The 13,298-nt window shown below is 42.4% G+C and overlaps 1 protein-coding gene across 8 annotated transcripts in view; it reads right to left on the bottom strand.

Annotated features, from left to right (window-relative positions):
* TBC1D1 (TBC1 domain family member 1) overlaps positions 1-13,298 on the bottom strand; it is a 225,725-nt gene that overhangs the window by 84,376 nt on the left and 128,051 nt on the right. For 7 of the 8 annotated variants that reach the window (XR_009540365.1, XM_060148361.1, XM_060148362.1 and 4 more), the window contains 4 exons: positions 12,573-12,662; positions 11,060-11,164; positions 10,045-10,177; positions 4,975-5,066 (listed from right to left, as the gene is read on the bottom strand). Coding sequence is in view for 7 of the 8 variants with exons in the window: in XM_060148361.1 (XP_060004344.1) it covers positions 4,975-5,066; positions 10,045-10,177; positions 11,060-11,164; positions 12,573-12,662 (420 nt within the window). In the remaining variant the exon portion in view is untranslated. The remainder of the gene's footprint in view (positions 1-4,974; positions 5,067-10,044; positions 10,178-11,059; positions 11,165-12,572; positions 12,663-13,298) is intronic. The other variant, XM_060148363.1, reaches the window with a different exon arrangement.

A 13,298-nucleotide genomic window follows, 5' to 3' on the forward strand; every position in this document is an offset into this window, starting at 1 on the left:
TATTTTTGTTGGAGAAATTCTTCATAATCACTTATTTCAACATATCAAAAAAGGCTAAGAATGCAGTAACAGGAGAGGAGCATTATTAATACATCCTCTTTCCCTCAGCATATACATGAAAGAAACTACTTGAATGGACAGAAAATGAGACTAAACTGAGCACAATGTACTACCACAGCTACTGCCCAGACACTGCATCAAGGAGCTCGTTAAACATCACAGGGGAAAGTCAGTGAGGCTGAGAAGACCATGTCTGTGGTGTCATACAAGGTCAAGAAATAAACCCTTTCTTAAAATAACTGAAACATGACTAGGGGCTACCCTGCTATTTAGTGAAAACGATTAGCAAGGTATCATCTCCTGAGTGCCTCCCAGGGAACTTCACCATCCTGCAAAGGGACAAATCATTATTTCCTGAAGATGATTTAACTTTATAAGCATTCATGACAGAGAGACAGGTCTGAGGAAAATAATGGGGAATGAAGTTGGATAACATCCCTTTGCAGTCAAAAATTAACTTGCTTATTACTCAAAGTTAACCTACGGAGTCAGGAGTCAGGATGGTGGTCACCTGGGGCAGGACCAAGGGGGGGTTCGGAGGGACTGGACACGCTGTATTTCCTAATCTGCGTGCTGCTGCACAGCTGTATTCATCTTATAAAAATTCACTGACAGGGCTTCCCTGGTGGTGCAGTGGTTGAGAATCTGCCTGCCAATGCAGGGGACACGGGTTTGAGCCCTGGTCTGGGAAGATCCCACATGCCGCGGAGCAACTAGGCCCGTGAGCCACAACTACTGAGCCTGCGCATCTGGAGCCTGTGCTCCACAACAAGAGAGGCCACGATAGTGAGAGGCCCGCACACCGCGATGAAGAGTGGCTCCCGCTTGCCGCAACTAGAGAAAGCCCTCGCACAGAAACGAAGACCCAACACAGCCAAAAATAAATAAATATTTTAAAAAATTCACCTACAGCCAATATTTTATAATAACTATAGAGTATAACCTTTAAAAATTGTGAATCACTACATTGCACACCTGAAACTTACGTAATATTATAAATCAACTATATCTCAAAAATTTTTTTTATTTCATTGAACTATATACCACTGATTTGTGTGCTTTTCTATAGTTATATTTCATTTTTAAAAAAAGAACAATATAAAACAATTAATTGCCTGTTAAAAGCAACAAAGCCAATGTTGTTATGTGTTTCTTAACCTCATTTCTATGAGGGCGGGCCTATAAATTGGTGGTAAAAGCAATTTGAAATCCATTTCTAACACTGGTTAATGAATATCAGAATGCTGAGAAAGCCTATGGTCTTCTGAGGAGTCTACTGAAAATGGCAGTGCTCACCTGGACTACAGCCTGACATCTTTTTTAAAAAGTATAATGAAATCTTGCAAGAAATAATTTTAAAACCATGGAAAAATCCAATTAAGCTGCTCTATATTCTGTACAAAGTGAAAAAAAATTCCTCCAACCACTTATCTTTAACTTGTGAAAAGTCACATTATTTAATCCGTTATCGACATCTACTGACTATAAATCTACTTGATTTACCTACTGAGTATTTATTAAGTCATTCCCTGAAATACACTCATTCAAATGAAGAGAATTTGACTTTGAGACAGTTTCATCACTAGCCCAACTCAGACTGAAAGCAACTTCTCCCTGAGGACGACCTATGTAAACTCAGCACACTCAGTCAGCAGGGGACAGCACCTGGACAGAGTCAGACCCCACCCAAGGGTCACATTCTCATTCGCCCACTTTGACATGTTTGAAAAATGTACACTTCAACAAGGTCCTAAATTAAAAAGTGGCTCTGCAGTGTCTTGAGTCCTTTTAGAAGGGTTAGCACACCCACAGGCCCATCTGGCCCCAAGTTCTCCTCACAGAGCTCAAAGTCAAATCCGGCTTATTTGCAGCAGTGATGCTTCCCCAGCATCATCTGCACAGTAATTAATGATTTCTTTATGGTTCTGTTTGGGTTGCACTTTTTTTTTTTGCATGAAACATTTATTTACAAAAACACTGAATATATATGTTTTAATAACTATTTAAGCAATCATGTACTATTGATTTCAATAGTAATTACATTTGTTTTATAAAAATTTGCCCTTGGAGAATTTCCTCAGAAACAAATCATTCTCCAGGAAAAAAACCATACAAAGGAAAATATTAACCATTCTATTTAAAAGAGGTATCATGACACTGCAAAGCCACCTTTTTCCTTATGATCTGTTTGAAATGCATGATTTTCAAATGCATTAGCAGGAACTACTACCTAAAAAGAAACTAGTGACTTGGTTTATAAAATATTTTATAAAAAAACAAGAATGGTCATTGAGTAAATAATTTAATAAGACTACCAATAAGCCATCAGAAGAAGAGATCCATGTTAAATTTGTATTATGCAAAAAAGAGCCACACCCACAATGATGGAGGACAAAGTACGAGCTGGCTTTTCAAAGCCAATGAACAATGACTTCCCTTTGGTCTTTAAACCAATCAAAAAATTAGAGAGCCTTCTCCAACACCACACAGGGATCCCAGGATATTAACTGAATCCCTTTTTTTAAAACAAACTTTTGTCACTGATTTTCTCTAAAGTCTCTTTGCCATTTTTTATACTGAGTGTCTCACACTCACATGGATCAAAGAGAATCTCAAAATCACATCCATCAAGAACATAATCATTGCTGCAGAAGGGTATCTGGGGTATTACCTATCCTGATTCACCACACTGTTTTGGGGAAAGCTACGCAGTGCTATCTAAATAAAAAAGAAAACAAACTCACAGTAGGGGAGGAAGGTGCATCTTCTAGCTTGCTAGAAAGATATTCCCCAAAGTGACTTGATGGCACTAAAACAGCAAAGTGGGCTAGCATCAGATGAAAAAGGACCCAGCTCTGGGCTTCCCTGGTGGCGCAGTGGTTAAGAACCCACCTGCCAGGGCTTCCCTGGTGGCGCAGTAGTTGAGAGTCCGCCTGCCGGTGCAGGGGACACGGGTTCGTGCCCCGGTCCGGGAAGATCCCACATGCCGCGGAACGTCTGGGCCCGTGAGCCATGGTCGCTGAGCCTGTGCGTCCGGAGCCTGTGCTCCGCAACGGGAGAGGCCACAACAGTAAGAGGTCCGCGTACCACAAAAAAAGAAAAAAAAGAAGAATCCACCTGCCAATGTAGGGGACATGAGTTCGAGCCCTGGTCCAGGAAGATCTCACATGCTGCGGAGCAACTAAGCCCATGTGCCACAACTACTGAGCCTGCACTCTAGAGCCCGTGAGCCACAACTACTGAGCCTGTGTGCCACAACTACTGAAGTCCACGCGCCTAGAGCCTGTGCTCTGCAACAAGAGAAGCCACTGCAATGAGAAGCCAACGCACCGCTACGAAAAGTAGCCCCTACTCGCCGCAACTACAGAAAGCCTGAGCGCAGCAACGAAGACCCAACACAACCAAAAATAAATTAAAATAAATTTTAAAAAAAAAGAAAAAGGACCCAGCTCCCATCACAAATGCATTAACAATCAGAAGCAAATTGTCCATCCATTTATGAATTCCAAGTACAAATCACATTAAATTTGTCTGAGAGTACTGCGTACTTAGAACGCTAAAGATCCTTTAAGAAAAAACAAAGTAGTGTGTCTCAAGTCAATTCAAAAGAAAATAAGAAAACTGAAAGGCAATTGGAAATTGTGAAAGTTACATTCTAAGCTATTTATGAAATTAAAAAACTCCTCCTATGCTCTCCTTCAAACATACATATGCCAATCCTACTGCAGAAGATCAAGGGAAGGAAAACTCGAACATGTGATTAAAAAGACAAAGACAATTCTTTAATTTTTCACTCTAACAGAAAACAGATCACGGGCCCTGTCTGTAGCCTCTCCCTCAGTGAAGAGGGAGAGAGAACCTACAGTCTAGACTAGCCATCTTGTTTTGTTTAAAGACTTCTCTATGTGCAGAACCCCTGGCACTCTCCTCCCCACTAGAGACTTATGCTTTGTTCTGATGTACTCTCCTCCCTAGGAAAGTGCCACAGAACCACAGAAAATGCCCCTCGGCTAAAGCAGACATGAAATTTTTGATGAGCTCATTAAAGATTCATAATGAACAGACTATGGGCATGCCAGAACACACAGTGTGGTTTCCCGAGATAAGTGCATCTAAACGCAAGGATGACAGTGCAGTTCCGGGCTTAATGCAGAAAACCGATGAGCTTGGGTTTTCTTCTGTATTTTGTTTTTATGTTTAGGTTTGATATACCATATAGTAGGTAACACCTAAATTTATTTTCAAAACTGAAAAAAAAGAGCGAGGAAGAAAAGTTATGTTTAATTTCATGTACAAAATGTTATATCCTTAAGACTCTCACACTTAGGGCTGAAATCCCAAGCGGGAAGGAGCTAGCAGAGGTCTTCCAGGGAGGGTTTCCCTGGTGGCGCAGTGGTTGAGAGTCTGCCTGCCAACGCAGGGGACACGGGTTCATGCCCCAGTCTGGGAAGATCCCACATGCCGCGGAGCGGCTGGGCCCATGAGCCATGGCCTCTGAGCCCACGCGTCCGGAGCCTGTGCTCCGCAATGGGAGAGGCCACAACGGTGAGAGGCCCGCGTACGGCAAAAAAAAAAAAAAAAAAAAAGAGGTCTCCCAGGGAGAGCAGTGCTCAGGGACCAAAATCCAGGTCCCATGTCTCCCGGGCTGAGGCTCTCTCCACTTTATTATTTCCTTTCTCTCGTTCCTTAAGGGAGAGTTCCCCTGGTTTAGTAGTTTTCACGTGAAAAACCAAGCCCTGATAGGAATCTGCAATTCTGACCTGGCCCCTGTCCCGAGGCTGTTAAAGCTTAAACCTAGAGGAACTCAGGCCCACTTCCTTGAGGATCTGACAGGTTTGCTTTGCTATTTGCTCTGCTATTCACAGAGAAGCTGCCTCCTTTCTTCCTTCTGGAAATTTAAAACCAGTACTGTACCTGAACCTCCTCAAAAATAGTTGCTTGCTCCTGATTAGTTAATGTTGTCAGGTGCTTCTGGAGTTCTAGTTTGGTTTTGGAAGAATTCATTCCTATTAAGAGAAAAAAAGAGATATGAGAACACTCTAGGTAACAGTTACGAGGTAGAGTTAACACTTCCCATGCTCACTCCCCCCTCTTACATGACTTAACCACCTTCTTCAGGCTTCTGAGGTTTTATGGAAAGTCTAATCCATAATGTCGGTGATGATGATGACCCTGACAACAAGCAACATTTTTTTTTTTTTTTTTTTTTTTTTTGCGGTACGCGGGCCTCTCACTGTTGTGGCCTCTCCCGCTGCAGAGCACAGGCTCTGGACGCGCAGGCTCAGCGGCCATGGCTCACGGGCCCAGCCGCTCTGCAGCATGTGGGATCCTCCCGGACCGGGGCACAAACCCGCGTCCCCTGCATCGGCAGGCAGACCCTCAATTACTGCGCCACCGGGAAGCCCCTAAGCAACATTTTTTGATTGCGCCCTCACGTGGTAGGCACTGACTTAAACATCAGGCCTGTATCATTTCATTTAATACTCAGAACAATCTGGTAAAGAGGACTCGATTAGCCCCATTTTACAGTTAAGGAAACTGAGACCCAGAGAGCTCAGTTAATTCCCAAAGACCCCATACTGGACTCTACGTCAGCTTTGTGTGGTTCCAAATTGCCTTTTTTCGCCACTACTCCATGTTAGAACACCTCACACAGCCAGAACATTGTCCGCAGGAAACGATAAATTCTCAGGGAGTATTTATATGTAAACTAGACAATCTCCCTTAAGGATAAACAACTACTGCCCCATTTGAAAACTGACCAACATTCTTCTCTTACAGGTTAGGCTAGGCTCTTTCACAAGAAAGTGATTTGTGTGGCTACCAACTTTCCCTTTACCACTACATGCTTAGTAATAGTCTTATGGCCACTTAAATAACATTACAAAGGATTCTGAGGGAAAGTCATTAAAATAAAGTTGCAATTTTAATGTCCATTAGAATCTGGTATTTCAGAAAGTTCCTTCTCCACACATATATGGCTCAGACCCTGTTTTGCCTTTTCTTGGCGCCAGAGATAAATGCTACCCCTGATGAAAAGATTTGGGATGAAAGGATTTGTTGACCTAACTATCGTGGGAAAAAAACTGCTGCTGATTACTTTTATTCCCAGGGCAGTCCTGTCCCCATCCACATGCCACCCCGTCTTCTCCTCCTGAGGGTGAGCCACTGGGCAGGGCCTTGGCCAAGTCTCTGGGCCAGATTTATCTACATTACTAGGATGGCCAGAGGGGACAGCTCTGAACAGGGACTTGGAAACCAGGCCTCTGTTTTACAGATGAGTTTGCTGAGGTCCGGAGAAGCCAGGCGACTGACAGGTCAGGAGGCCAATCAGCAGCCAAGCCTGCCCCAGCACCAGTGCTCCTCCATCGCCCACCCCGCCCCCTGCAGCAGAAGGCAGGGCCCTCACCCTCCTAACAGGCGGTGGCGAAGTCGCTGCCCCTACTCAAACCACTGCAGCTCCCAGAAGTCCTTCCTCTTTCCACCACCGTTTTCTTTTTTTGGCCAAGAAAACCCTGAGGCCACCATAAAAATAAAAGCCAATATTCCTTAAGTGATTGCTGTGCCACTTCATGCAACACTACATAAATAATCTCATCTGATCCTCAACATAATCCTTGGAGTGGGCACTATTTTAAGCAATTCCAAGGTCTATAGATGAAGAAACTGAGGCACAGTGAAGTCAAATGTCTTGCCCAAGGTTATCAGCTAAAGAAGGGACAAAGTCAGAATCTGACCCACATCCGTCTGCCCCCAGAGACCACCCTAGGACACTCCACTGCTCCTTTACCCAGGCAGTCAAGCCACCTGACGCCACTGCCTTCAACACGGAAGTGAAGTGCTAAGTGAAGTAAGTCAGCCAGAAAAAGACAAGTACTGTATGTTTCCACTTGTACGTGGAATCTAAAAAACAAACAAATATAACAAAACAGAAACAGACTTAACAAAGGACTAGTGGTCGCAGGGGGGAGGGGAAGGGGGGAAAGGTGAAATAGGTGAAGGGGATTAAGATGTACCAGGGGATTTAAACTACCAGTTATAAAATAAATAAGTCACAGGGATGTAATGTACAGCACAGGGAATACAGTCAATAATGTCATAATGATATTGTATGGTACATAAGAAATAAAAATACTGACTCACTATGTTATACATCTGAAACTAATAATATTGTAAGTCAACTATTCTTCAATCAGAAAAAAAGAGGTCAGTAAAAGTGCAGAAAGGACAGATGAATTTTATCAGAGCACAGTTCAGGTACTCCTCAGGCAAGCTGTCAGGTCATACAAGCCAGGCAAACAGAGATGCCTTTACTGCACTAACTACTTACATGTTGAATCAAAACAGTGTTTAAATTTACGAGTAAAATTAGCACTCAGAAATCATTAAATAAAAATCCTCCCTGCATATGGATGTCAATGACACAGTGCAAACATCCTCTCTTGGAAACACTGTACTGCTTGATGAGACATTCACATGTGGAGAAAAACCCCAAGAAGAGTCAGACTAATTATATATACTTCTAACAATCTCAGGTGAAATCATACAGACTATTCTTCATATTCAGCAGGTCTGGAGAGATCCTTAGACAGTTCTATCCTTGTCTTCAGGGTGCCTCAATTCATTAGGTTCTTCCTGCCCCATCTCAAACCAGAGGTGGTCTTTGTGGTCCCAGCACCTGCTCTCCACTGTGCACCCTCCACAGGGCTTCTCACTACCTTCAGCCTTGGCAGGGGCGGGGGGGGGCGGGGAACGGGAGTTTCTGCAGCAAGAAGGGGGCACTCCCCAGGTGATGCCAAAAGGTTTTAGAGGGGAGAAGCGAGGCAAGTGAGCCCGCCCTCATGATGTCTGGTTGAAAAGGCTCTTATTAAAGGGAGCTCTGATGAGTGCCTTTGCTTTGCTGAAGGCAAATTTACTTAGACAGCAAAAGGAAACCTCAGTAAAACTTTTTTTTTCCTTTTAGTGAAAGTATAATTCATTCCAAGAATTCCCAAAATGCTCCTCTAAACTTTAAAATAAGCAAAACACTATATAAATACTAGCAGTTGTACATAGTTCAAACACAGAATCAGCACAGCTGCACCCCTTACATGTTGTAAGTGTCCAACAGCACCCATATGTACAGTGTATTTATTCTATTTTACAGAGTCCAGAGCATACTGACTATATCAATTTATTAAGAAAACAGTCTTGGGACTTCCCTGGTGGCACAGTGGTTAAGAATCCACCTGCCAATGCAGGGGACATGGGTTCGAGCCCTGGTCTGGGAAGATCCCACAGGCCGCGGAGCAGCTAAGCCCGCGAGCCACAACTACTGAGCCTGCATGCCACAACTACTGAAGCCCACGCGCCTAGAGCCCGTGGAGAAGCCACCGCAATGAGAAGCCCTCACACTGCAACGAAGAGTAGCCCCTGCTCACCGCAAATAAAGAAAGCCCGCGCACAGCAACGAAGACCCAACTCAGCCTAAATAAATATATTTAAAAAAAAAAAAAAACTCTTTAAGTCTTTCTTTTTGTTGCCATGTCATTGGTCCTCTCCACAGTTTATGGAGTTCCTGGCCAGATCATAACTTCCTATTAGAACTACTCCTATGGGAACATACAATGAGCTTTAATAAATGACTTCATTCTACTTATTAGGGATGCAATATAGCAAAAAGCAAGAACCTTGAACTGTTCATAAAATAATCAGCATCTCCCCTACTAAGGATGGCTCTAATAATGTGCCATCTATACTTTAGAAATGCTTCCCATCATGTAGGCAAAATATAATCCTCACTAGCCTTCTAATTGTGCTATTTATTGGATGTTTTTACATTAGCATAGCTTTCTGCTTTGCTTGGATTTTATCCAGTAAAAAGATAAATGAAATGATAATTCCGAAAAAACAGCAGCAAAATCCCCACCACAATTAAACTTTTCAGCTATATTTTTCTGAAAGCTAAGCCAGACCAAAGAAAGATGTATCAAGTGGAACTCTGGAACCCTTCCAGTTCCTGCAGATCAGGATCTGCTTTATCTTCAAGGCCAAAGTCATTGTTGGCTTCTTAATAAGCTCATAAGAGACATTTCTGTCATTTACCTTATCTTGACAACCACTAAGGAAAGGGTTAGTGATCCTCTCAGATGGGATCTCTTGTTAAAGCACACGTTTTCTTGTTCCCAAATATATTTTGTATAATGTCAGCAAGGAGTAACAGCTAGGAAAACACAGTTGAAAATGGTAATCATTTTGATTCATTTTAAAGAGCACTGAAATGCCAGCAAATGAAACTTCAAAGACCTTAAGATGATGTCAATTTGTCTTTCAAAAGGGAAATCAGATACGACTTCAAACCCATCAGGATGGTTATCATCCCCAAATCCCAGAAACTAAGTTTGCTTATCCCTGAAATGTGCAAATAATCCCTTTTCCTCCCAGAGGTGGTGAGGATTAAGTGGATGATAATACATGTTAAAGAAAACACTTAGTACAGTGCCAGGCACATCTTAAGTATGCAAACCGGAACGTGTACTGCAGTTTCTCCCTAAGCCAAATTTCTAGGAATCGTAGTCCATACTCGCAGCATCACTTCCTGTGCGCTTTCTCATGGGCTCCTCAGCTGCAACCTACCTTACGGCTGCTCCCTCCACTAAAACTGTTCCGGCAGAGGTTATCGATGACGCTGTCATTGACCTACCCGGTGGAAATTCTTAGCTCTCTTGTTACGAGACCCCTCCATGGTAGCTGAAGTGACTGACCACTCACACCACCTTGCTAACAATGCAACTGGTCTTGTTCCCTGTGGTCCCCTTACTCCTCCACTGCCCTCAGAGCCCCTTGAGGGGAGATGGTCTAGGCACAGTGCCTGACATACAGAAGACATCCACCTATGAGCCCTGTAACTAACACAAGCCTCCACGGGGCAGAACCTTCCAACGAATTTGCCCAGGACCCTTAACAGCCCCCCGCCCACCCTGCCACCCTCCCACCCCGGCTCACCCTCAATCCGCTCACAGAGCTTGTGCAGGCCCTGCAGGGGGCAGCCCTCACACAGCTGGGCCGTCGCCTTCGCTGTCTGCTGCACCGCGGCCACTGTGAAGGCCTGCTTCAGGGTCATCATGATCTCATCCACCTGATCGAAGAGAGGAGACTATAGTCATCAAAAAGTCCATTTAAAATGAGCTGGGCAGATGGGACTTCCCTGGTGGCGCAGTGGTTAAGAATCCGCCTGCCAATGCAGGGGACACGGGTTCGAGCACTGGTCTGGGAAGATCCCACATGCCGCAGAGCAACTAAGCCTGTGCACCACGACTACTGAGTCTGCGCTCTAGAGCCTGTGAGCCACAACTACTCAGCCCGCGAGCCACATCTACTGAAGCCCACGTGCCTAGATTCCATGCTCCGCAACAAGAGAAGCCACCACAATGAGAAAGCCTGCGCACTGCAATGAAGAGTAGCCCCCACTCACCACAACTAGAGAAAGCCCGTGCACAGCAACAAAGACCCAGCGCAGCCAAAAATAAATAAATAAATTTATTAAAAAAAAAAAAAAGCTGGGCAGAGATTTCAGGACTCTGTGGAAAGACTCAGTACTTTAAGATTCTTCTGGACTATTAGTCACAGGTTAATGAATAATAATCATAATACCTGCTAGGATTACACGTAGCCTAGAAACACTACAAATGCTCAAAGCTCTTCAAGGAGATAAGGTAAAAACTAGACGCAAATTAAATACTGAACGAAAACCAACTCTTCTGATCAAAAGTCCAAAATGACATTTGAAAAATGCTAAAGCAGAGGGTGAAAGTGAGCAGGCCTTTAAGAATGATGAAAATTGAAAATGCACATCGAATTAAGTCTCGGGTATGTACTAGCTGGTTATCAAATAGTGACGAAAGAATAATTAAAGCCAAATAATATGTCAATGAGGCCATATGGCTTTGCTAAGTAAAGATATCAGTGAGGCTGAAATCCCTCGTAAAGGAGACTTTAAGAACGGCCCCTTCTCACTTACCAGAGCTTCATTTGTGCACTGAAACACATAACAGACGAAATGAAAGCCTCCACCTCCCGAAGACTCTCGGCAGATAAACCCAAAGTGGTCCACATGTCTAATACCCTGTTGAAGGCAGGGACAAGAACAAGGAATGGTCAGTTATATCCAGAAAAGGCACCACTGCCAGACACGCAACTGAAGATTCACACAGCACAATTTTAAAGGACATTATAAAAGTATTATTTTCTCAGATATTTTAAATGTCTAAAAACATCTCTCAAATATGAAGTTCTACTAAAATGTTACTCTGATTATCCCCACAATAAGAGAAGTAGGATCTGAAAACTGGAGTTTTTACTGCTCATTTTAGTAGTGAAAGGAAGTGGAGAAAAGCTGACACAAAAAAATGAGAATTCTTCTTCAGTATCAAGGAATAAGCAGATGAGAGATTAACATACAAACACATATGCACACACACGTAAACACATGCAGACACAAAGTTTAAAAGATTTAAAACATACGTACTACTAAAATAACAAATATATAAATATTGAAGTAAACTGGTAGGAAGAATGAGTCAAAAATTATACACTCAAGAGAAGAGAGACGCTTTTAAAAATAAGATATGAAGGCCAAAGTTCTACCATAGTTTCCTAAGAGCTCTTTTTAATAAATATTAATATGTACGCTTGTTTTGAAAGTATCAGCTAAGAGGCACCTTAATACAGATTAGACATCACCCATAAATATTAATATGCAGCATCTCCTGAAAGCACCATCAGGCAGAGACATGAGTGCTGACAGCTTGAAGGGCAGGTGATCATGTAACCTTGTAAACTGTACCCTTTAGGAAATAATTAAACTATCACATGAAAAAGCAGATATTTAATACTAACATTACAATACAAATAGCAGCAAATCAAGATAAAAAGTATCTTGAGTAAAATTGGCATAGCTCGTTATAATTAACAGATTCTCCAACATCTCTCTATGAAACACACCCAGGAGATGTGCACGCAAGAACTCAAGCAGATCCTGTACTCTGAGGAAAACATCCTCAAAATAGTCACTATTTATTATATTTTAAGGAAGAAGAAATAATGATCTTGGTACCTCAAAAGTTATGAATTTTTATAAAGTAAAAATAAGTATCTATTTAAAAATATTAACTGTGTGTGAATGTATATATAAATATGCGCGCGCGCGCGCACACACACACACACACACACACACACACACACACACACACACACACCTGGAAATCATGACTGTGGAACATTACTACCAATGCCTGAAAAAAAAGAAAAGGAGACCTATTTTCTCCAGTAGGTTATGGTTGCTAAAAGCAAAATCCTTAATTTCAAAATTATATTTATAGTTTGCCTTAATACACAAAAGGAAATGCAAGATCACAAACCCAGTACTTAGAAAGCATACATCTTGTGACCGTAACCACTTCTGCTGAATGACGGTAAAAGTATTCATTAAAAAAATCAAATGGCAATTGAGCTGATAACCCATCTCCATTTACCTGAGAGCAAAAGGATATCTCCTTAAAATTTTTCTCCAACGCTATTTTTTTGGTGTCAGGACTGATGAGGTAAACTTCAGATTGACCAATCTTAAAAGACAAACAAAAAAAGAAACTAGCTTTTTATCAACACTGAATTCAGATTTATACACGAACATTCTCATTTCATAACCTATGAAAATAAAGACTCAATGGGTCAAGCTCCTATAGAATTCTGACCATCTCATGTAGAAAATCACTTCAAGGTCACAATCTATCCTACAGATTTCAGGTAGCACAGACAACCATCAGTGTGTTCACCTACATCAGGCAGCAGTCTTGAGGTGAAAGGACCAAATATACAGAAGTTGGCAACTAAGCCTCAGGTTCCCACATCCCCCCTTTGTAAGGAAGAGAGGTTTCTACATAAGTGAACCTCCCAGGAAACAGGAGCTTCTCTTTCAAGATTTCTAGAACACTTCCTAATGATTAGAAAATTGTTCTTAAATTATTGTTAAAACAATCTACCATTTGTTGAATGCATACTGTGTTAGGTATTCACGACTGCTTACCTGACTTTCTACAAAAGCTAGAGCGTTAGCACAAATTAACACTGTCTTACATACCTGGGTCAGCGTAACAGATCTCCATTACAGCAGGGGACTGTGTTGCAATAACCACACTGTTAACTGTGCAGCACCCCTCCCTCACCTTGCTGCTCCCTGAACCCAGCTGGCCACAATGAAA

Source organism: Lagenorhynchus albirostris, chromosome 4 (genome assembly GCF_949774975.1).
Source record: "Lagenorhynchus albirostris chromosome 4, mLagAlb1.1, whole genome shotgun sequence".
Taxonomy (NCBI): Eukaryota; Metazoa; Chordata; class Mammalia; order Artiodactyla; family Delphinidae; genus Lagenorhynchus; species Lagenorhynchus albirostris.